Source organism: Podarcis cretensis, assembly GCF_951804945.1.
Source record: "Podarcis cretensis genome assembly, chromosome: 4".
Lineage (NCBI taxonomy): Eukaryota > Metazoa > Chordata > Lepidosauria > Squamata > Lacertidae > Podarcis > Podarcis cretensis.
Window position 1 is genome coordinate 446081 of NC_137173.1, and position 24319 is coordinate 470399.

Genomic DNA, 24319 nt, shown 5'->3' on the forward strand with positions numbered 1-24319 from the left:
CCGCTCACAGCTCAGAAAAGACACAGGAGATGAGCATCGCCCCAGAATGAATGATTCAACAGCCGCTGGCATATTTAAGTGGGGAAAGTGATGATGCCTGGGGGTGGGGGAGGCAAGGGAAGGAAAGAGCAAAAATCCCACATCCCCAGGTATTTCTCTCTCTCACCCCCCCCCCAGCAAAATCCAGGGACTGAGACCAGCCTGCCACTTTCTCCGCCGCGCTGAAAGCAGGAAGGAGACACGAGACAGATCACGCTGGAGTACCTTTATTTTCCGACAGACACAAACCATGAAAAAGACCCCTGACCCCCACTAAAAGGGGGGTCTGGCACAAACAGAAGCAGGGGGTGTGCAGTGAGAAGGGGAACAGGGAAAGAGACCCCAGGCCCCACTGCGGGGAGCAGCCTCAGGGGATGTGCAGAGTGGCAGGGTCTGCCTCACGAGAGGGGTGGCCCCCTTGCCAGCGGGCAAGCCAGATCCCCCAGCCAGCGCAGGTGGCTTCCTGTGGGTGGGATGGTGGGGCGGGGGGGGGGACGAGGGGCCCAGCAGTTTGTTTTCCACCTTCAGCAGCCAAACATCTTGGCTCAGGTGGAGGGGTGGGGGTCTCCTGAGAAGCCCCTGCCTGGCTCTCTAGGGGGTGGCCGTGGTGACGCAGGGACTACTGAGGAAAGGCTCTGCAGGAAGGCTGCTCCCTTCCGGAATGGCCAGCCAAACCTGCACCCGAGGCCACTGATTTGGGGAGTGGGTTTCCATGTCCGCCCGCCCTCAGAGCAGCCCTGCTTCCCACATAAAAAACATCCACATAAAAAAACCCGAAATCAACAAGACGACAAACAAGCCAGCCAAACCCCAGGTGTCCGGGAGGGAAAGGCAGCAGGAGGGCTTTGAAGCAGAGCAGGTGTCCTTTTCCGAGGATGGGGAAACTCCAGGTGCAGCAGGGAGAAAGTCTGGGGCAGAGGCTGCTTTTGGTGTGGGGACGAGGGGGAACTAAAGGAGACACGGGGGGGGGAGTGGGGTGCATTTTCAAGATTAAGGTGTGAATGGGCCCCACCTGCATTGTCTCAGGAATAGCAGAACTGGAGAGTGGGAAGGGGCCCCTGGGTCATCTAGTCCAACCTGCTGCAATCCTCAGCTCCTCTTTATGCCCCTCTTGCTTTAGTCCCCCCTGCAAGCCCCCCCCCAGGCGGTTTCTGACTTACCTTACCAAGGTAAGGGGGAGCCAGGGAGGAAAGGTTTGGGGTGCCAGAGACACAGCCAAGGGGAGGGCGGTGAAGCCTCCTGGGGGAGGGCGTGCGAGGGAGTGGGAGGGGAGGGTCTCGGGATGTGGGGCAGCCCCCCCCCCGGAGCTGTCCGGCAGGGTCAAGGGGGCCCGATGCTGCTGACGGTGGTGTAGCTGAACTTGGAGAGGGAGGCCCCTGTGGCCGTGAGCTCGTCCTCGGGGGGCCGGGGGCGCCTCCGGGAGCAGGGGGTCGCCCGGCCGCAGGAGCAGGTGGTGGCAAAGGCCTTGCGAAAGCGCTTGTTCATGAAGCAGTAGACGAAGGGGTTGACGCAGGCAGAGGCGAAGCAGAGCAGCTGGATGAAGGAGATGGGGGTCCCCGAGAGGGCGCGGTGGGCGGCCTGGGGGTCAAAGGCCCGCCAGGTGTTGACGGCGTAGAGGGGCAGCCAGCAGACGAAGAAGAGCACCACAATGGCCACCAGCATGCGCACCACCCGCTGCTTGGCCAGCAGCTTCGCCCGGGAGGTGTTGACGCGAGCCGCCTCCTGCTGGGCACCGTCCTCGGGGGTCAGGACCGACAGCTCCACCGCGCCCCCCGCCGGCCGGGACACCTGGACGTAGCAGCCGTCGCCCTCCTCCGCGCAAGGCGGGAGGGGCTCCGCAGATCCCCCGTTCTGCTGGGCTGGGGGACACAAGGGGGAAGGGCGTGTGAGGAGGGCTCGGGAGAGCGGGGGACCCCCAGGGCCATCCAGTCCACCCTCTGCAGTGCAGGAGCAGAACATTCCGGGCCATAGCTTTCATAGCTTTTTTTAAGGGAAATTCCCTTATTCCGAATAGGTATTTTCCCCTCTACAACACGCAGATTTTTTCTCCTAAAAAGGAAGGGGAAATGTCTGTGCGTGTTATAGAGCGAATGTGTGGTCCCTGGAGCCGAAAAATCAGGCAAAAATCAAATCGCGGCGCTTCACGGAGAAGGGAAAACTGAAAAGAGGAAGTGGATGCTTTCCTGCATTCTGCCTCAGGGTCTTACTGCCCACCCACCTCTGTTTCGTTGCTGTGTTTGCTGAAACGGAACAAAGAGCAGGGAAAGCCCCTCCCCTCCAGGCAAGCAGAGGGGAATTCCTCTCTGTGCTTCTGTGCTGCTGGGGGAGAGGGAGAGAGAGGGGGGAAGGGAGAGAGAGGGGGGGAGGGGGAGGGAGAGAGGGGGGAGGGGGAGGGAGAGAGAGAGGGGGGAGGGAGGGAGAGAGAGGGGGGAGAGGGGAGGGAGGGAGAGAGAGAGGGGGAGGGAGGGAGGGAGGGAGGGAGGGAGGGAGAGAGAGAGAGAGAGAGAGAGAGAGAGAGAGAGAGAGAGAGATAGCTGGCTTGGGTGGGGGGAAACTTTTGCCTTTCTTTCCTCCCTCCCGTTAAATCCCTCTCCTGCATTCTTAGCCAGCTGCTTCTCTGCACACCCCTCTCATGTCTCTTATTTGTTTTTCCTTCGCTCCCCACTTAAAATGTGGTTACAAAGCATAGGTCCACATGGATCCTCAGGATCTTTGCATTGGGTCACCCCAAATTCACCATCAGATCACATAGCATGTCCATGGCTACAACCTGCACCAAAAAAATCACGCACCCACTGTTGCCTGGGGCTGCAATGGTGCAAAAATGTGGTTACAAAGCATGGATCCACAGGGATTCTCAGGATCTTTGCATTGGGTCACCCCAAATTCACCATCAGATCACATGTCTGTGGCCACAGCATGAAGCCCAAAAATGATACATTCACTGTTTCATTCAGAATGTTTTTTCCCTTGTTTTCCTCCTCTAAAAACGATGTGCGTGTTATGGTCAGGTGCGTGTTATAGAGCGAAAAATACGGGATGTCCCGGGCAGATGACCATCCGACCTCTACTAGAAAACTTCCAGGAAGGGGAGCCCGCCATCTTCCCAGAAAGTTTCTCCTGAGTTTTAGACAGAATCTCCTTTCTTGTGATTTGAATCGGTTGGTTCCGGTCCTCCCTTCCAGAGCTTGCTCCACCTTTTAGGAGGGCTTGAAAGGCGGTGGGCTCTACTTCCTTGGAGGTTGGGTGGTCGCTTTTCAGGAGTTCCTTGGCTCCGATTCCTGCTTCCTTGGGGGGTTGGACTAGATGACCCCTGGGTTCCCTTCCGAGTCCATGATCGTGACATTTCTAACACAGCGCCCGTCCTCAGGCAGAGCCAACAGGGTGCAGAAGTAACATGAGGAACAAGCTTCAAAAGGTAGCCCAATAAACAGCAAAATGGGTTTCTGAAGCATCAAAACTGCTGGTGACTCAGTTACACCAGTCCCTCCGGCCACGATCTGAAGGCTTGTACAGATGCAAAGGTCTTGCATGACACTTAAACAAACAAAAAAATTTTTGGGGGGGTGGGGGTATCCAGGCCTGTGCATCTTTACAAGCCCAGGGACCAGCTGCCCTGCCTCCCCCCAGCTTCCGGCTTAGCTGATGAGCCCACCCCCAGTGACCCCCAGCCAACGCCCCCAGCTTTTCCTACCCCTGCCCCACACCAACCTTTGGCCTGCCGGGTGAGGTCCATCTCAAACTGAATGCCCCTGTAGAGCTCCCGGGAGATCATTCCATAGGCCACGATCATCACCAGTCCTGGAATCAGGAAGAGAGTGACCAGCAGCAGGACGGACCTGGCCAGGAGGCAAGGGGAGACGGTTGCCCTTGAGAAAGGCCTCACTCTCCTCCCAGGTGCACAAGGTAAACTCACATCCACAAGTACATAAGCAGAACAGAGAGCAATACAGCAGCAATTGAGGCCCCCGATCAGCCTTGGAGACCCTCTCAAGTCATGTCACAGGGAAGCCCTCTGCAAAACCAGCCTGGCAAGTGTCTGTTGAGCTTGCCAAGCAGACCTGTCCAAAGGGCATCTTCTGGGCATGGATGGGGAACAGGTTGAGGAGCCAAGGCATTCAGCATTCCCAAAGGACGTCTCAGACAGGCCAGGAAGGTACTGTCATGCACCTTGATGGAGAGACTTGTAAACAGGTTGGAGAAACAGGACCTCTGAGCATGAGCTGATGTACACGGCCAACCCATTTTGAAATGTCTCTGACATTTTTGTGTGGGATGTGAAACACAAGAGCAGTCAAGTACAACCTTCCTAGAGTGAACATGTTTACACATGGGGAGGAATGTCCAGCCAGCAGGTCAACTTCCTGTTTCCTTCTGGGCTGGGACAGATTTCCTCTGCATGCGACTAGAGGTGGCTGTGGCCTCACCTGTGCAGGTAATGACAAAAGCATAGGGCAGGGCGGCCATCTCTCTCTGTGACTACATACATTAAAGAAGCAACATCTGCTTAGCCAAAGATGCTCTCTTGGCCTCCAACCAAGAGAGGACAAAGGAACTGTCTCCTTATGAGATAGTTTCCAGGTATATGTTATGTTACTTTTCTAAGCTGAGTCTGCCTTCTGGGATCCGATTGTGAACAGAATGATGTGTGAGTAAACCTTTATATACTTTTATAGAAGACTGTGTTGTGTCTTATCTTTTATGAGGGGATAAGGGGAAAATACCAGAATAGTTATTATAGAGGCTTTAGAGAGCCTGAGCAAACGCATGCGCTGCAAGTTTAAAAAAGGGGGACGTTACTCTGCTAAATTGTGAACTTGTTTACACAAGTTGGAAAGGGTATAACCAGACATTATCTCCTCTCCTGCATCCCTGAACATTCCCACATTTTGATGCGGTCTTTCTGCGATGGGCACAAAACACTTTCCCTCCCACTGGAATTCGTGGCCGTTCAATGAAGCTGAGTGTCGGATGATTCAGGATAGAGAAAATTAAACCTGTCCTCATGCAGTGCAGCGTTAAACTGCTCCTGGATTCCAGTTGCTCGGATCCTGCTTCCCACAGGCAAAAACAGGATGTTGGACTGCATTGGCCACTGGGATCTAACAGGCTCTTACTTTCTTAAAGAGAGCCCAAAGGGTGGAAAGGGCGGAAGGCCACCACTCTGACCGCCTCTGATCTGTGGGTCTTTGCCTTTTTCTGTACAAAATGGCTTTTTTTTTAATTAAAAAAGGGCTGTGAGTCAGCAAGTCAAGAGATGGTACTTAGAGTCTGATTGATGGGCCCATCGACATTCTGCCCAGGGCTGCCCTCTCAGGCCTGGTTTACTCATTAAACTTGGCTCCTGTGCGGAGGAGCTAAAAGGAGGAGCCGTGCTTTTAATGCCCTTTGAGCAGATTTACTGGGGAGGCTTCCAGACCTCCAGGAAAGCATTCCTCTCCTGACTGCAGCTTGAAGAAAGGATCCCTTGTCAAGCAAGGTGCAGAGGCTTCAGCCCAGAAAGCAGACAGGCACTCTGGGGCAGAACTTGGGCTCATCACAACTCAGACTGCCCTGATACATCCATGCTACACCTTTTCCCATATGATCCTTCCCGGACCCTGAGATCATCTTCTGAGGCCCTTCTTCATGTGCCTCCTCCCCGAGAGGTCCGGAGGGTGGCAACAGGAGAACGGGGCCTTCTCTGCAGTGGCCCCCTGTCTGTGGAATGTTCTCCCCAGGGAAGTTTGCCTGGCACATTCATTATACACCTTTAGGCACCAGGCGAAAAAGTTCCTTTTTAGAATGTGGTTCTTTTTGGAGGGCGGGGCGTTATTGCTTTTGGTTTGATTTTATATGTTGAGGTCTTGTTGTGAACTGCCCTGAGACCTCTGGGTATAGGGTGGTGTATAAGTTGAATTAATAATAATAATAATAATAATAATAATAATAATAATAATAATACACTCGCCAAGTTTCCCTCTTGCACATTGCAAGATGTTTGGTGTGGGGGGCTGGGCAAATGCTGCTGTCCCTTTGAGCAAGGACTTTGTGCCTGTCTCTGCCCCCCCCCCCCCGCTTCTCCCGTGGGTGCTCCCCCCATGGCTTCCTGGGGGCTTCCCCCAAATCTTTAAACCAGTGGCGCAAAGAAATTGTGCCTTCAACGCCCCCACTTTTCCCCTCAAGCCACTGGGGCTGCAGCCTGAACAGAATGAGGCCTCGGGATGAACGGGGCCCCAATCCTGCCATGTCTTTCTTCACGCTGCTGCAACTGCTCTGGTGAGAGATCAGCGTTTGCTGCATGGGGGGGGGGGCGGAGTGGCCAGCACTTCTGATGACTGGATCTGTGCAAGGGGATAGGTGCAGGGTTTTTGTTTGGGGGGGGGTGCACCCAGGAACAATTTATACATTTCACTTTTTTACTTATATCCCACTTCAGCTTCATGGCTGAGTTGGGCTCTGAACCCTGGTCCCTTCTAGGTCTAACCACTACACCACACTGCCTCTTAGGAGGCCTGTCACGCTTGGGGACCGTCCGCTCTGTGGGAGATGGTGTCCTGCACACCGAGAGAAAACCCTGCCCTCCCCAAAACTCGAACACATGGGCATCCCGTGAGCTGAATGTGGGGAGATGCAGGACGGGTAAAAGAAAGTCCTTCTGCATGCAGTGCAGTGGTAGTCTGTGGAACTCCCTCCCTCATGAGGCAGCCATGATGGCTCTGGAGAAATAAATTCATGGAGGGGGAGAGCGCTATCGATGGCTCCTAGCCAGGCTTCTGAACACCAGTTTCTGGAAACCTCAGGAGAGGAGAGTCCTCTCGGGCCCAGATCCTGCTTGTGGGTTTTCCCATTGAGGATCTGGTTGGCCCCTGTGAGAAGAGGACACTGGGCCAGACGGGTCCTCTTTGGCCTGATCCAGCAACCCGGGTTCTCCTTGGGTCCTCCTGGAGCCCCCAGTCCCAGTGACAGTCTATCTTGCTCCCTAGGGGCATTTGGCCACTGGGAGGACTGGCTGCTGGGCCTGATCCGGCCGGGCTCTCCTCCTGCTCCCTCGCGCCAGGGCCCAGCGCTCTTCCCCCCCACCGACCGCTCCTCACCAGGCCTGCTTGACGTTGCTTCCGGGCCAATTGTGGGTGCACTGGGTGATGTGGGGCTCTCCGGGCTGCGTGGTGGTGGTGGTGTAGATGGGGTAGGGCAGCATCAGGAGGGCCGAGATCAGCCAGGTGGCGGCGATGACGCGGTAGGCGTGGGAGCGGGTCTGCCAGACGCGCGACTGGAGCGGGTTGCAGATGGCGTTGTAGCGCTCGATGGCGATGGCGACGAGGCTGAAGGTGGAGACGCTGACCGCCATCCCTGGGGGGGGGGGACAGAGGAAGAGGGTCAAGGAGTCCCGTCTCAGGCCCAGGGCAGCCCCTTCCCCTGCGTGGGGCTCAAGGGCGCCCCCTCGGTGCCCCCCGGCTCACCCATGAGGTAGGCGACGGCCTTGCAGACGGCTTTGCCAAAGACGAAGGTGCCCATCAGGCTGGGGATGAAGCTGAAGGGCAGGCAGAAGACGGCCACCATGAGGTCGCTGAGCGCCAGCGAGAGCAGGAAGGAGTTGGTGACGGTGCGAAGCCGCTTGTTTGCCACCAGCACCCAGATCACCAGCACGTTGCCAAAGACGCTCAGCAAGAAGATCACCGAGTAGAGAAAGATCCGCACGGTCACGTCCAGGTCTGCTGCCGAGGGAGGATAATAATAATAATAATAATAATAATAATAATAATAATAATAATATTTTATCATTTATTCCCTGCCCATCTGGCTGGGCTTCCCCAGCCACTCTGGGCGGCTTCCAACAAAATATTAAAATACAGTAATGTAGTTTAAATGATGTCATGAAGAGAGCAGGGGGAGAGGCCAGGGGGAGCCCTCCTGCCCCAAATGAGGGGGGTGGTAGCAAAGCTGGCCGGCCGGCCTGGCCCCAGAGAGGCCAGTCAGGAGCTATGGGGCTTATGCTACCCCCAGGGATTCTGTGGCTGTGTTTTCTGCATTGCTGGGTGTGGACTCGATGACCCCTGGGGGTCCCTTCTAACTCTACAGTTCCAGGGTGCTTGCAGCTTCTCTGTGCTGCAGCCGGGGGGGGGGGGGCTCTTTAGCAATGAGCTTCCTTGGGGAGTATTATAATAATAATACTTCCCCCCCCCCATCTGACTGGGTTGCACCAGCCATTCTGGGCAGCTTCCAACAGGTATAAAAACATAATAAAACATCAAATTTCCCGAAACAGGGCTGTCTTCAGATGTCTTCTAAAAGTCAGATAGTTGTTTAGTTCCTTGACATCTGGTGGGAGGGCGTTCCACAGGGCGGGAGCCGCCACCAAGAAGGCCCTTTGCCTGGTTCCCTGTAACTTCACTTCCCGCAGTGAGGGAACCAGCAGAAGACCCTCAGAGGAGATCCTCCGTGTCTGGGCCATAGCTGTCAACTTTTCCCTTTTCTTGCACGGAATCTTATTTGGAATAAGGGAATATCCCTTAAAAAAAGGGAAACATTGACAGCTATGGTCCAGGCTGAACGATGGGGGTGGAGATGCTCCACCAGGTCTACTGGGAGGAGGCTGTTTAGGGCTTTCAAGGTCAGTGCCAACACTTTGAATTGTGCTCAGAAACGTAGTGGGAGCCAATGCAGATCTCTCAGAACCGGTGTTATGTGGTCTCGGCGGCCAATCCCAGTCACCAGTCTAGCTGCCGTATTCTGGATTAATTGCAGTTTCCGAGTCACCTTCTAAGGTAGCCCCACGTAGAGCGCATTGCAGCAGTCCATCTCCCTCCCTCCCAGACAGGGGCAGTTCTGGATCCAGTCTGCCCAACTCTCCATATCCTGCGTGTGCCACCCACCATCCTGGGGTGTTATTCCCTTTTCTCTTACCTGCCGCTGCCTGACCTTCTCTCAGCAGCTGCTGGCAGCTCCCCTCGCCCCCCCCCCTCGCCCCTGCCACTCCAATGCCAGCCTCCCTGCTCTGAGCAGGCCGCTGGCACTGCTGCTGTCCACGGAGGCCTCACCAGGCCCTGAAACCTGCGGAGGCTGACAGCTGGCCTCCCCTGGGAGTTTCCTGAGGGTGGCTTGTTGCAGAGACGGGCCTTGCCCACCCAAGACGCCCACCCTCGTGCCACCCATCCCAGAGGACCCAGGCGTCCTTGCCGAATGCCTCTCCAGGTGTTGTTTCCTCTGGTTTCTCCCAGGGAAGAGGCCGCTGTTTGCCAAGGTACCTGTCTGCTGATAAGGATGTGTCAGCCGGCTGTGACATGCAGAGATGGGAGCGGAAGGCAGGAGGGAGCAGGCAGTGCCAGCGCCAACAGCCCCCCCCCAACAGGGGTTTGCGTGTGTGGAGAGCTGTGTGCACACCTACACAGAGACAATCCGGATCTTCCTCTCTCTCTGCCCCTGCCAAGGACATGCCTTCCAGCTGACCCTGGGCATGACCGCCTGGCACTCCCCCCCCCCCTTGTGCCTCTGAGACCCAGACCCTCCACCTCCCAAACCTCCTGTCCGAATTAACGCAGGAGGGGTTAGGATCACAGCTGCACCTCGGAAGTCGAATGGAATCCGTTCCGGAAGTCCATTCGACTTCCGAGACATTCAGAAACCAAGGAGCGGAAGACGTCCGGCTTCCAAAAAAAGTTCAAAAAACCCTGAACAATCACTTCCGGTTTTTGATTGTTCAGGAGTTGGAACGTTCGACTCCCAAGGCATTCGGCAGCTGAGGTACAACTGTACTTTTGATTACAGATAGGTAGCCGTGTTGGTCTGCCATTGTCAAAACAAAATAAAAAAATTCCTTCCAGTAGCACCTTAAAGACCAACTAAGTTAGTTCTTGGTATGAGCTTTCGTGTGTATCTGAAGAAGTGTGCATGCACACGAAAGCTCATACCAAGAACTAACTAATTGGTCTTTAAGGTGCTACTGCCAGGAATTTTTTTATTTTGTTTTGTACTTTTGATTATTATTTATTAAATTGGAGGCTCGCTGTATCTTGCCAAAGGCAACTCAAAGTGGCTTAGAAGCAAGCAAGCAAGCAAGCAAACAAACAAACAAACAAACAGAAACCATCCACAGAGATACGTTAAAATAAAACGAAGAACATGTTGAAATAATACCTTAAAGATACATTGAAAAAACCATACCTGTTCTAAGAGGTCACAGAGAAACACAAGCCAGAGAGCTAGTTAAAGAGGAAAGCTTTTGCCCAGCATGAAAGCCATGAGATGATTGTGCCAGGTGAGCCTTCCGCAAACTGGGAGCTGCCTCTGAAAAGGCTGTACCAGGAGGGAGTCCAACTCTCTTTCGCAGAAGGGAGACTGAGGGTCATCTAGACTGACCCCCGGCAATGCAGGAATCTCAGCTAAAGCACACATGACAGGCGGCCGTCCAACCTCTGCTTAGAAACCTCCAAGGAAGGAGAGTTGACCATCTCCCGAGGGACACCACTCCACCGTCAAACCATAATAAGTAAAAGACTCCTGATGTTTAGGCGGAATCTCATTTCTTGCCCTTTGAATCCACCAGTTTGGGTGTTACCCTCTGGAGCGGCAGAAAACAGCCTTGCTTCACCTTCCGACTAAACATTAGGAAGAACTTTCTGGGAGTAAGAACTATTTGACAGGGGGGTGGACTCCCTCCCTGAGAAGGAGGCTGATTCTCCTTCTGAAGCAGAGGTTATCATCACATGTCATTCTTGCAGCGGCATAGCATGGGTTGTCAGCACCCGGGGCAAGGCAAGTAATTTGTGCCCCTAACCTGCGGCTGCTGCCAGCTTCTTCTTGCTGCTGCCTGGGCTGGGGTATTTACAGTAAGGTAGCCATGGCGGCGGCGGGTCCATGTCAGGTGATCTGAGGTGAGTTGCCGCTGGCGCTGCTGCCCAAACGACGCCGCTTGCCCAGAGGAGGAGGAGGGCAGAGATGCGAGGAAAATGCAACATGGCCCAGCAGCTGCAGCAGCAGCGGGGCTGTGAGGAGGGGCTGCCTGGCGCGCCCTCCGCGGCCAGCGCTGAGAGCCGCTGCCTGCCAGACGCCTTCAGCCCGGACGTGTGCACAGCTCGTCGGTTCCGCGAGACATGGGGCTCTGCTACAGCCTGCGCCCGAGGCTCTTCGGCGACTCCAGAGGCGGCGAGCGCCCCCCCCAGATGTTGCACCCAGTGTGGCCGGCCCCCCTGCATCCCCCCACGCTATGCCACTGCATTCTTGTTATCTGTTTATTGATACCCTGCCTTTTCCCCTGTTGGAATGCAACGTGGCTGACAGATAAAATAAAAACAGCTAAAAATAGTCATTAAAACAACTAAAAACAAACATTAATAGAATAAACCTGTCTGCCTGTCTTATCTATCTAACTAGTGCTTTTTTCTTTAAAAAATTGTTTAGGGGTACTCTCATTTTGTTTTCCTTTTATCTCCCTACTTTACAAAGGAAAACAAAATGAGAGTACCCCTCAGCATTTTTTTAAGAAAAAAGACTAGATAGATAGATAGACAGACAGACAGACAGACAGACAGACCGACAGGTTGGTCAGGAAAAGTCGGACATGACAAAACGACTAAACAACAACTCTCATTTTCCTACTCATATTGAAATCCTGCCCCTCAATGAGGCCAAACTTAGATTCACAAAATGTTTTGGGGTATGCGTCCCCCCAGAAAAAAGCACTCTATCTATCTATCTATCTATCTATCTATCTATCTATCTATCTATCTATCTATCTATCTATCTATCTACCTACCTACCTACCTACCTACCTACCTACCTACTATCTATCATCTCTCTCTCTCTCTCTCTGAGCTATTTTAAGACATGCAATTGTAATGAAACCCGCAGGGTCCCAACCCTTTCATCAAAAGGTCTTCAGCCACCAGGGAAGGACAACCAGGAGGGAGCCAGTCTAGCTTCCCAAGGGAAGGCGTTCCACGGGGCGGCCTCCGTCCCGGATGCTTCAGCTGAGATTCCCTTGGGGTCCCTTCCAATTCTACCATTCCAGGATTCTAGGGGGACAGCCCTTCCGATATTGGAAGATGGCTATCCCGTCTCCTCTCGGTCTCCAAGCCCAGCTCCCTCCACGGTTCCTCCCGCGCCTCATCCTGCTCTCCCTCCTTCGCACACCTTCCCTGCCGGACTCGAGGGGCCCCTGGCACTGTGCTCATGCTCTTACCCGCAGGAGAGAAGCCAAGCCCCCCCCCCCGAAAGCCACGCAGAGAAGAGAAGCCAGGGGTCCAACCCGGAGGGACACGGCAGCACCCAGGCCACAAAAGGACTCTGTGCATGCTCCGAAGTCCTCCAAGGACCGGAGGGAATGACTGAGATGGACTGCCGGAGAGGGTGTCAGGACCTGCAAAGGGCAGAAAGGGAGGCTGGAGGACCCGATCCAGGGACGTGGCGGCGACACCACGTGGAGACGAGGGGGCGACAGGGGTCTCCTCGAGGATGCTGAGGGAGAAAGTCCATTATCCTCCCCAGCGCCGTTGGGGCTGTGTGGGATCGCGGGTGGGGGGCGCTTCAGACTTCCCACGCGAAAAGCGCGAGGGGGTCCCCGGAGGAACGTGTTGGTGGTGTGTGTTGCATGTCCCCTTTGGGGGTGTCCCAGGCAAAAAGGGAGACGGTGATGGGGGCTCCCCCACTCTCCTTTAGGGGGATCTTGCGGGGTGGGCGCGGGAGTTCCGTGGCCGAGATGCGCGCGCGTGCGCGCGTGGCGGGTGGATTCCGGCATTAGGCTCGCCGGTACTGCAGAGAAGGTGGGGGTTTTTTTTGGGTGGGGGGGGGCTGTCCCGGTTCACCGCTGCCTCGGGCGGGATCCCCTTCCTGCTCACCTCGGGCTCCGCGCGGGGGTCTCGGCGAAGCGTCGCAGCCTCCGCCGGTCCCGTTCCAGACGCCGCCGCCGGCCGAGCCGTTCCCGCTCCGGCCGCAGAGCAGCGTCTGGTTGAAGGGGCGCGGAGCCTCCATCCCCGGCGGCGCGGCGTGGCGTCGCGGCCAGCAGCCCAGGCAGACTGACGCCCCCTCCTCGCTCGCTCGCCGCCCCAGCCGCCGCCGCCGCCTCCGCCCCTTCGCTCGCCGCCGCCCGGCTCAAGGCTGCTGCTGCTGCTGCCACCCCGAGCCTGACACCGCCGGCCCAGCAGCGCCCCCCGACGGCGGACGGGAGCTGCGGTCCGCTCTGCCCATGCCCCGGCGGCGAACCCAGGGGTCATCCAGCCAACCCCCTGCAATGCCAAGGAAGGAGGGCCGCTCTGGAACAGCTGGGCGGCGCAGAGGCTCACCCTCGAGCATGGGCAGAGTTCGGGGCCACCCGAGGGCCGCACCCCGCGCCCCAGGGCATGTGCGGAGCGCCTTTATCCCCCGGCTCCCTGGTCTTGCGAGGAAGAAGGGCGGCCGGCCGGCCGGCCGGCGCTCAGACTCCAGCCAGCCAGCCAGCCAGGCGCGGGGGGGGGGGCATCCGGAGCCCCCACCCCTGCGCGGGCCAGAGCTCACCCTGCTGGCCCTCGGGCTCCTCGCGTGGGCGGGGGGTGGCGCCTCCCGGCAGCAGCCTCGAGCTGGGCGAGGGGCGGAGGCACCTGACCGCCCCCCTCCCCGCTGTTGACACAGGTGGCTGTTTACCTGCAGTCAGGTAAGTGCTGCCTGCGGGTCCGAGCGGGGGAGGGAGCCTGGGAGCCGCAGAGGGGGGCTGCTCCTCCCTCGAAGCCTCTCAAGGTGCCCCCCCCGTGGCACATCGCCTCCCCTTGACCGCCCCCCCCCACGATCCGAGAGGGGAGAATTTTGAGAACTGCAGCTTCTCTCGTTCCTCCTGGTCCCCAGTTCCCCCCTCCCTCAGGTCAGCCTCCCTCGCAGGGTTGTTGTGGGAAATCAATGAGGAGCTGGAGAAGCCCCTTGCTGCGCCCCCTTGAGCTCCTGGAAGGAAAAAGGTTGGCTATGAACGCGATAAAGAGAGTCACAATTCTCTGCACCTTGCCCGGGGGGGGGGGGGGGTGGCCCGGATCCCTCTCTGTCTCTTTGCGGGGGAGGCGCTGGCTTTCATTTGGCAAAGCGACGTTTTCAGGGCGGCGCAATGGGGATCTGGACTTGCCGACCACGCAGCCGGACGTGGAGGGAGTGCTGAGCCTCCTGGAATAGCAATAAAGGGCGGCAGGTTCTCCTCCGATGCCCTGGGGGGCTCTGCGCCTGCTTGGCCTGCTGGGGGGGATCACACTTTCCCTTTCTTGGCTTCCCCTTGAAGCTGCCTTTTGATGTCTCTCTCTGAGCTTTGGAGAGAGGGATGAAGTGAGATCTGCGGGGGGGGGGAGGAGGGGGGGTGATCTCCTCCTCCTCTGTGCAGAGGGTGGCGGCTGCCACTAGGAAAAGGGAGTCAGTGAAGCCAGAAGATGCAGCCCTGCTGGCAGGGGCTGGCAGGACGCTACAGGGGAAGAGGGGCTGGAGTCTGGCTTGAAAGAGGGGGGGGGGCAGTGATCTGTGGGGAACTGGGCCAGTCAGGAGGCAAGAGGTGGAGGCAGGGGATGCTTCAGAGCTGGAGGAAGAGGAGGATGAGGCAGGCCAGGCCAGGGAAGGGCCAGGGGCTTCCCCACCTTCTCCTGCCCCTCCGTCTCCCAGAACCAGGAGGGGACTGAAGAGGGAAGGGCAGAGGGAGCTTCCGTGCAGGCGCAGTCTCTGGCTGTGTTGCAGCTGCTCCACAGAGCGCAGACCTGGGAATAGCTGAATCCTAGCTCAAAGCTACCAGCATGAGTCTGACCAAACTGTGGGAGGCGATGGAATAATAATATAAAGAAATAAAATTTTATTTATATCCCGCCCTCCCCAGCCAAAGCCGGGCTCAGAGCAGCTAACAGCAATAAAAGTAACACAGCATTCTAAAATCAATTCATTCTAAAATCAATTCAAAATCAAATTGATGGCAACCATTGGGCCAGAGTTCTGTGAGGATTACCGAAGGAGGGGGTCAGACTGTGCCTCGGCCAAAGGCCTGGTGGAACAGCTCTGTCCTGCAGGCCCTGCGGAAAGATGTCAAGTCCCGCAGGGCCCTGGTCTCTTGGGACAGAGCGTTCCACCAGATTGGAGCCACAGCCGAAAAAGCCCTGGCTCTGGTTGAGGCCAGCCTAACCTCCCTGTGGCCCGGGATCTCCAGGATGTTTTTGTTTGAAGACTGTAAGGTCCTCCGTGGGACATACCAGGAGAGGCGGTCCTGTAGGTACGAGGGTCCTAGACAGGAGTGCTCTGGTCCAGGGGGTCACAAAGAGGCGGACATGACTAAATGACTCAACAACAAGAAGCGAGTGTTATATTTGGCAAGAAAGAGCCTTCCTTGGGTGGGAAGCGCCCTTGATGCCAGCCATGCCAGCCATGCCAGCTCCATGGAAGGAAACAGACCTGGTGGACGGACGGGGGTAGAGAAGCTTTCAAGCTCCAACATAAAGTTCATTCTGGGGGAGGGAAAGAGGCGACATCAGGGTGGGGGCAGCCTTGCTCAGTTGGCCAAGAGGCAGCTGATGGAGATGACCTTTCCTTGGGGGGGGGGGGAGGGCAAATGACTCCTGACTTCTTGGCATGAGAACCCAAGAACCTAACATGAGCCCCGCAGGGCATCAGAATCCGGCCTCCTCTTTTCCCAGGGGTCAGCCAGGTGCCTGTGGGGAACTGAGACCCAGAAACATGGCAGAAGCAAGAAGCAGGGGGTTCTTATGTTGTGTGGAAAAGCTCTTCCTTTTGTTTGTCCCGAATCATTTCAGCTTTGCTGGGTCTCTGCGTCTTCTAGTATTTCACATGTGCCAATTTGTGCAGCTCTTGTGGGACCTCTTCCTTTTTTTATAATTATATTGTATTAATTTTCCATCAAAAGAAAATACAAATCACACCACATTACAACTTCTATAAATTTTTCCATTTTTTGACTTCCTTCAGCCTCTCTGCCAATCATCCGAATTATATCTTCTTTAATTACACCTTTCCAAATTTTGCTATTGCCTTTATGCCTACCCCCATTTCTATTTTCCCTTTTTACAATATTTCTTATGTTATTACAGAGCTTCTTTAAATGCCACTAACGTTATTCCATTATCACTTATACACTCCCAATACTCAACTAACTTTCCCCAGTCCTCGATGAACTTTTGATCTCGTAGATATCTGATCTTCCCAGTCAGTTTATCAAGTTTTGCAAAGTCCATCAGCTTCATTCTCCACTCCTCCAGCGTTGGTATTTGTTCTTGTTTCCATTTCTGGGCCAGTAATATTCTTGCCGCTGTTACTGCATATTGGAAAAGTTTATGATCCTTTCTATTTATTTCATTTCTGACGATTCCTAAGAGAAAGGCCTCTGGTTTCTTAGCAAATGTATATTTCAACATTTTTTTCAGTTCATTATATATCAACTCCCAGAAGCTTTTCACTTTCTTACATTCCCACCGCATATGATAAAATGTACCATCCTTTTCTTTACATTTCCAACACTTCTTACATGTTTTATACATTTTTGCTAGTTTTACTGGTGTAATATACCATCTATATATCATTTTCATAACATTTTCTTTTAATGAGGTACATGCAGTAAATTTAATACTTTCATTCCATAGTTTTATCCAATCATTAAATTGTATATTATGACCAATATCTCTGGCCCACTGTATCATAACTGATTTGACTTCTTCATCCTTTGTATGCCATTCCAACAATATCTTATACATTTTGGATAGAATTTTATATTCATTATTTATTATTTCTAATTGAAATTTAGAATCTTTCTCTACATATCCATATTCTTTAAGATCTTTTTTAAACATTTCATTTATTTGAAAATAATGCAACCAGTCATATACAAACTCTTTTACTACTTCATAGGGTTTCATTTTCCATTTCCCCCCTTCTTTAACAACCAAATTTTCATATGTAATCCAATTCTTTCTCATATTATTTTTTTTAACACTCATAACCTCTAATGGAGACAACCAGTGTGGAGTTTTTGGTTCAAGTAGGTTTTTATACCTATCCCATATTTCTATCAACGATCTTCGAAAAATGTGGTTCTCAAAACCTTTATGGATTTTCTTCTTTTCAGCCCATAAATACGCATGCCATCCAAATCTTTTATCAAATCCTTCTATGTCTAGCAACTCTGTATTTTCTAATTTTATCCATTCCTTTAACCAACAGAGACATGAGGCTTCATAGTACAGTTTCAAGTCTGGCAAGGCGAAGCCTCCTCTTTCTTTAGCGTCAGTTAGTAACTTAAACTGAATTCTTGGCTTCTTACCCTGCCAGATATACCTTGAAATCACTCTTTGCCATTCTTTAAAAATCCCAGTCCCCTTGATTATTGGAATCGTTTGAAATAGAAATAATAACTTTGGCAGCACGCTCATCTTTATCGTTGAAATCCTCCCCCAAAACGACAATTTCATTCGTCCCCACACTTCCAGATCTTTCTTTATCCCATTCCACACTGGTATATAATTATTCTGATATAAATCTATATTCTTGGGGGTTATCCCAATACCCAAATATTTCACTTTTTTCACCACCTCTATACCTACTTGTTGTTGTATTATTTCTGTCTTGTCTGGATCCATATTCTTAGCAATTATTTTGGTCTTTTTCTTATTCAATATAAATCCTGCCACTTGGCCAACCTCTCTCACCACCAAAGGAACACAAGTGAACAGCAGAGAACCTGCACAAGCAACGCTGACACCAAACCCCGCATATATTAAGTAAAATAGAATATTGTCACCCGACCCCCCACCCCCATCTCCCCCCCCACCTCTTTCCCCCTTTTCTTCCTAATGTCTCAACAAATGAAACTGATTTGTAAAATGTTACTTGGGGGGGGGGGGGGAATACGAGAGAGACACAATGCACACACTTTTGTAAATCAACAAAATCTTTAATAAATAATAATTAAAAATAGAAGAGGATGAGGCCAGTCCATGGGGCAGGGCTGGATTACACCCTGTGGAGGGAGGTCCCTAGGCAGTCAAACTTGGAGTGGGGGGAGGGCCTCATGCGCCCCCTGGAATAACATTGAACTAAGAAAGCTTGATTGCCATTTTCTTTTAAGATCAAATCAGAATTATTTTGATCCATTGTCCCAGGGTGCCTAAAAGGTCCAGGGTCTACTCTGCCTATCTGGTAATCTAGCATGGCCCCTTTGGCTGCAGGAGAGAGAAGAACGGAAGTGGATGGAGGCCTCCTGATGCGCTGCAGATGTTCCCCACAAGGAAAGGGAAGGCTCCACATTTGCCAGGCACTTTCGGATGCTGAGCAGTCCTGTGTGGATACAACAACCCTGTAAAGTTGGCCAGTGCTATACACTCCCCATATTGCAGCTGTGGGGACTCCCGAGGCCGATCTGAGGCAGGGTGGCCAGGGTCTGGGGGGAACGATCCAGGAGGGTGGGCTGCCCCCAGCAGCCTTTGCAGCATCGGAAGGCCGTCCCTGAACCACACTGGCTAAGAAGACTCTGTGCTCCCACCCACAGCATCCGGAAAAGGCAGAGGCACTTTCTCAGTCTTGGTGTCCTGGGAAAAGGCAGAGTTTCTTGGTTAGGATGGTTCTGACATGGTGGTTTTCCCACCAAAGGACTGCATGACCTGCAACACGGAGGAGGAGAGAGTTCAGAGCAGGTCATCCCTCCAAAAATGGGGGGAAAGGGACTTCCGGGTTAGCGCGATCCGGTTAATGGCGGATTCCCTCCGAGCTCCGGAGGGAATCGGCTCCATTGCAGACGGGTCTCACCGCGACGGCGACGCGGGGACCCTTAGAAACCGCAGGCGCAGAAGCCTGCGGACCTGGTGACTCGGCGGGCACCTAAAGCGCCCCCCTGACCCACGAAGAGCCTTTTTAAAGGCTACAGAGAGGGTACGGGGAGCGGCGTGGTGCTGTGAGTAGACCGCTACTGCAGTGGAGCGAAGCCGCGAGCCATGGCCGGAGACCGCTGACTTTCTTCCCTGAAATTCGGACTTTAATTAATCCGTGAGTAGATTGGAATTTGGACTTTAAAAATTTTATCTTTGAATTCGGCACGATCGGGGGATGTGCTAAAGGGAAGTCCGCACCCCCCTGCTTACAGAAAATTTAAAGCAAGGATCGGAGAACTAAGGTGGAGAGTTCTTTCTTTGGTGTTTTGTAAAAGATAATATTTGCATGAATTTGACAGAAGAAGATTTGTGCTGGAGAGTAAGAGTGGAATTTTAGAAGCTTTTGCTTAAACCTCCCCAGACCCGGGAGTGTCCTCTATGTGAGCTGGAGAAAAAGGAACGAGGAGTTTGACAGCTGTCAAAGGAGCTGTCAAACGGGCAGTGAAAGTTAAAAACTTTATTATTTAACACCTTTCCAGACTTAATTTGCTACATTTGAACTAAAGTGGTTGGAAACAAAGAAGGGAAATAGCAAAGTAAAGGACTATTGGGAAAAGACTATTAAGTAACCAGAATCCCCCTAGGGGAAACATTGAAACATCACAATGGCTGCAGATGGAAAATTACAGGCAGAGTTAGAAAGAATGTTTTTTCTTGTGGGAAAGCTGCAGGAGCAGACTACGGCTATGAGTAAACAACTTATAACCTTGAACTCTAAAATAAGTGACTCTGCTGAAGGCACAATGGACTGGACTGGGAAAAAATCTGCAGCTGAATCAGAAGAGATAACCTTGGAACAGGGGGAGAGTGAGCAAGGGCCAGTACAGATGGAGAGTACCAACCACAAGCTTACATTGTTAGAATACAAAGAAGAAGACCCTTGGATTACAAATCTGCGAAAGATGCGAAAGAGGAGGGAGGAAGCCCCTGGAACATTTGGAATATTTGAATTTAAAAGAAACAAGAAATATGACTGGGGCTTCCTCTTCGAGTATGGATTGGCTGACCTTCTGCAGCAGCTGGTGTCAAGTACTTTGTATGGAAGAAATTTTGATGAGACCGAGCTGGAACTTCCTCGAGACCCGTGGACCAATGAGGAGGGCTGCCAACAAAACCGGCAAAGAGAGACTGACAGGGACTTAAAGGCCTCAGATGTGAGGAATCCAGGCTAAAAACTGTTTTTGTGGATGTGGGGATATTGGGAAGGGACAGAAACCGGGCCTGGGGGGGGGGGAAGGAAAAAAAAACTTTTTAAAAAATGTTTATGACTTTTGTGTTTGATTATTATGATCTATTTTTAAGATAAAAGGGAAATTCGTGGAAGGAACTCGAGTCGACCTTAGAAAAGGTTTTAATATTTATAAGAAAATTGGATAAGTAAAATCTGGCCAAGTAAAAGTTTTTTTAAAAAAATATATATATATACAATAATAATATGTAAAGGATGAGAGATATGAATCTGCTGAGTTAATTTAATGGAATTAGGATGTATGAAGGGGGGGTGGGGGGAGGTCAAGAACCGGGGTTAGGAAAGTAAGGTTATGAAACTTCATATGTGTTGTCTTTGTTTATGTGTGTGTATGTTTGTCTTTATAAAATGTGAAAATTTAATAAAAATTCTTATAAAAAAAAAAAATGGGGGGAAAGGGGGATTCTGGTCCAGCTGGGCAAAGGAGCTCCTCGAACTTCCATGAACCGTTGCAAAAGACGACTTGTTCGTTGTTGTTGTTGTTTAGTCTTTTAGTCGTGTCGGACTCTTTGTGCCCCCCTGGACCAGAGCACGCCAGGCCCTCCTGTCTTCCACTACCTTCCGCAGTTTGGTCAGACTCATGCTGGTAGCTTCAAGAACACCGTCCCACCATCTCGTCCTCTGTCGTCCCCTTCTCCTTGTGCCTTCCATCTTTCCCAACATCAGGGTCTTCTCCAGGGGGTCTTCTCTTCTCATGAGGTGGCCAAAGTATTGGAGCCTCAGCTTCATGATCTGTCCTTCCAGTGAGCACTCAGGGCTGATTTGCTTCAGAATGGAGAGGTTTGATCTCCTTGCAGTCCATGGGGCTCTCAAGAGTCTCCTCCAGCACCAGAATTCAAAAGCATCAATTCTTCGGCGATCAGCCTTCTTTATGGTCCAGCTCTCACTTCCATACATCACTACTGGACGACTTGTTCACTTCCCATTAAATAAGGATTCTGAAAGGCTGACGCACCACCAGAGCTTTGCTCTCCAGACTGAGCCCTTTGCCTCGCCTGCGTCAGAGCAGGATGCGGCCTGAGGAGGGCCTCCCTTCTGGAAGAGCTCCTCCAGGTTGCACTTCCAGGCATGGATTCCTAGAGTCAGAATTGTAGAGCTGGAAAGGGACCCAGAGGGTCATCTAGTCCAGCCCCATCCACGCAGGAGTCACAGGTGAAGAATCCCTCACAGGTGGCCATCCAACTTCTGCTTAAGAGCCTCCAAGGAAGGAGAGTCCACCACCATCCCAGAGAGACTGGCCATCAGAAAGTTCTTCCTGATGTTTAGTCCGAATCTCCTTTCCTGCCCTCCCATCTGGAGCAGCAGAAGACAAGCTTGGTCCCTCTGGCAGCCCTTGAGATATTGGAAGATGGCTCTCCTCTCAGTCTCCTCTTCTCCAGGCCAAACATACCCAACTGCCTCAACCGTTCCTCATCAGGCTTGGTCTCCAGACCCTTGATCCTCCTGGCTGCCCTCCTCTGCTCCCCTTCCAGCTGCTCAGTACCCTTCTTGAACCAGACAAAGGTCTCTCTGATCTCAAAAGGATATTAGATTAATTCAAGGAGGAGGAGCCAGTGTAATGGCTGGACTAGGACCAGCATCACCTGCACTGACCGGCAGCTGCTCTCCAGGGTTCGGGGGGGCCCATTGTCAGCCCCCCTGGAGATGCCGCCCAGGATGGAAGACCTGCATGCAAAGCAGATGGTCCAATCCTGCACTGTGGAGACCCCTAGCCTGCCTGGGAGGGTGTGGGGCTGGTCTCCCTTTGGGAAGGGGGCTGCAGGAAGAAGGATGCGAAAGGAAGATGCAGCCCAGCTGCAGGCGGAACAGCAGGGGCCTCCGAGTTCTGAAGGAGGAGCATCACCAGGTGGGCCCAGGTCCAGGTGAGGGGGTTGCCACGGTGACAAGGACCCGCCCTCCTTTCTGACATCTCTTGCTTCTCCTTTAAAAGCCACTGACTTTCAGGCAGCCATTGTGGGTTAGGAGGGAGGCGAGAGGAGGAGAGAGGAGTTGGTGGCGGTTGGAGAAGATAAGGAGAAGAGTTTGGTTTATTGTTATTTTTCCAGTTTCTTATTTTGATTTTGATTTATTACTTTTATTTGATTCATTTTATTTTATTTATTATTTTACTTTTTATTTTAACACTTTTGTTTTGCTTTTTGCTTTTATTTTTTGCTCAGCTCCTCCACACTCTTCCCCCTTTCTCTCCCCTCTTATCATTTATTATGGCATTCCTAGCCCATTTTCCTCCCAGGAGCTCCAGGTGGCCTTCATGGTTCTCCCTGCCACCAATTTTTATCTTCTCAGCAGCCCTGCCAAGTAGGCCAGGCTGGCCCAAGGTCCATCAGGGAGCTTCATGACTGAGTGGGGATTTGAACCCTGCTCTCCCAGGTCCTCCTAGTCCAGCCCTCCAACTGCTACAGATCTGCCTGGCTCCATCTTGCATCTCTCCAGCTGCCCAACGCCAGCTCCCCCTTCTCCCCCTTCCTGGGGGGGGTCTCTGGCTCCAAGGAAGACTCCACCACCTCCCTCAGGTTCTGCTCCTCTTCTGGGACCCCTTGAGACTTGGAGGTCCCTCCTAGGGGTCTCCTCCCTCTCCAAGAAGGGCAGGGCTGTCCTAAGAAGATGAGGCCGAGCAGCCCTTGAACGGCTGGCAATGCTTCTCTTTCCTTTGGGCTGGAGCGTTGGATATAGCAAGGGGTATGGCATAGCTGGAGAAGGGGCTTCAGCCCAGAGCCAAGGCCAAGCAGATGTCTCCAGGAAGCCCACCAGCCACAGCCCACTCCTGTGGCCTGTCCTCCCGCAGGTGCCTTCCATGCTCAACTCGAGCTGGAAGCTCTGGACAGCTAGGTCTGACTATAACCAGAGATACTCTCCTCCTCCTCTTCTGTGAAGAGACGTGACCCCCGTTCCAAACTGGCAAGTCTGTTGTCCTTGCTGCATCTTGTGGCTTCCAATTTCACCAACCAATTAAACATTATGAGAATAAGTTCCCATCCATGTTAATAATGACCCAAAGCTCTTCCCTCTCCCTGTTTATTTCATTTGTTTCATGAAATTTATACACTGCTTGACTGCATGAATGAGGAAGCCAGGCTCTCTGGGTCCTGGCATGGCCGTAGCTCTTGAACCCAGAGCACTTGGGGCCTCCTTTCTCTCTCTGCCAGCCCTTCGTGCTCTGGGCTGCCTCTTTCAGGCTCTGATGATGCCCTTTCAGGTCACTGAACTGCAGAGAGACAGAAGGAATTGGTCACGATGGGCCAGCAAGGATCAATCAGGTTCCACATACGTATTTCTGTTCTGCCAATTCAGCGGTGGTTCCTTGTCTTCTCCAGATGCCCCTCCTCACAAACAAACACCCCCCAAGAATTGGGGCTGCCGGCTTCTAGGTCGATCTCTCTGCTCGTCTCTTCTAGGATCAGGTGCTTAAGGCACCTGTTCAGACGCTGCAACAGGTGGGGCCCCCAACAAGCCCTGGAGCAGCCCGTGGTGCCAGGTGAGCAAGTGGCCCTCCTTTTTGGGACAGAGGAGGGCAGGAATGGGCATGGGGGGCAGCTAGTCAAAAGATAAAGGTAAAGGTACCCCTGCCCATACGGGCCAGTCGTGTCCGACTCTAGGGTTGCGTGCTCATCTCGCTCTAGAGGCCGGGAGCCAGCGTTGTCCGGAGACACTTCCGGGTCACGTGGCCAGCGTGACGAAGCTGCTCTAACGAGCCAGCACCAGCGCAGCACACGGAAACGCCGTTTACCTTCCCGCTATAAAGCGGTCCCTATTTATCTACTTGCACTTAGAGGTGCTTTTGAACTGCTAGGTGGGCAGGAGCTGGGACCGAGCAACAGGAGCTCACCCCGCCGCGGGGATTCGAACCGCCGACCATACAATCGGCAAGTCCTAGGTGCTGAGGTTTTACCCACAGTGCCACCCGTGTCCCTAGTCAAAAGATGCAAAGAGCCAGATGGCTGGATCTGAACCAAAGGTCCATCTGGGCCAGCGACTGGAAAGCCAACCCCCCAGTGGCCACCCCATTTGTGGGGTCTGATAAGGAAGCAGGGGGCTGCGCTGTGGGGCAGTTGTCAGCTGGACGGGCACCTTCCCTGGGGAACCACGTTCTGGGGAAAGGAGGCCAGGGTGTCCCTCCCCTGGGATGTCCCTCCCCTGTAGTAGGACTTGGAATGTGGGGGGAAAGTCTTGGAATAGCCTTGCCAGGTGCTCA

The 24319-nt window shown here is 53.1% G+C and overlaps 1 protein-coding gene across 2 annotated transcripts; it reads right to left on the reverse strand.

Moving 5' to 3' along the window:
- Positions 1–259: 259 nt before the first annotated feature.
- On the reverse strand, positions 260–12990 carry CCKBR (cholecystokinin B receptor). Of its 2 annotated transcripts, none has more exons than XM_079974583.1 (5): positions 12855–12990; positions 7482–7733; positions 7116–7371; positions 3751–3878; positions 260–1898 (listed from the first exon to the last, which is right to left on the reverse strand). In XM_079974583.1, exons 1-5 carry the CDS (start codon positions 12985–12987, stop codon positions 1360–1362), a joined length of 1308 nt encoding a protein of 435 aa, XP_079830709.1. In that variant the 5' UTR covers positions 12988–12990; the 3' UTR covers positions 260–1359. The 2 variants fall into 2 exon arrangements, with proteins under 2 accessions (XP_079830709.1, XP_079830708.1); XM_079974582.1 differs by having other exon boundaries at positions 7482–7736.
- Between the last annotated feature and the right edge of the window lie 11329 nt (positions 12991–24319).

Bases quoted from the DNA above. Each gene is read 5' to 3' on its own strand.
- CCKBR (XM_079974582.1), bottom strand. From the start codon at position 12,987: ATGGAGGCTCCGCGCCCCTTCAACCAGACGCTGCTCTGCGGCCGGAGC. The intron at 7,737-12,854 runs GTGAGCAGGAAG...CTCCCTCGGCAG, and splicing joins ACCCCCGCGCGGAGCCCGAG to CAGACCTGGACGTGACCGTG. The intron at 1,899-3,750 runs GTTGGTGTGGGG...TGTGTCCCCCAG, and splicing joins CCTCACCCGGCAGGCCAAAG to CCCAGCAGAACGGGGGATCT.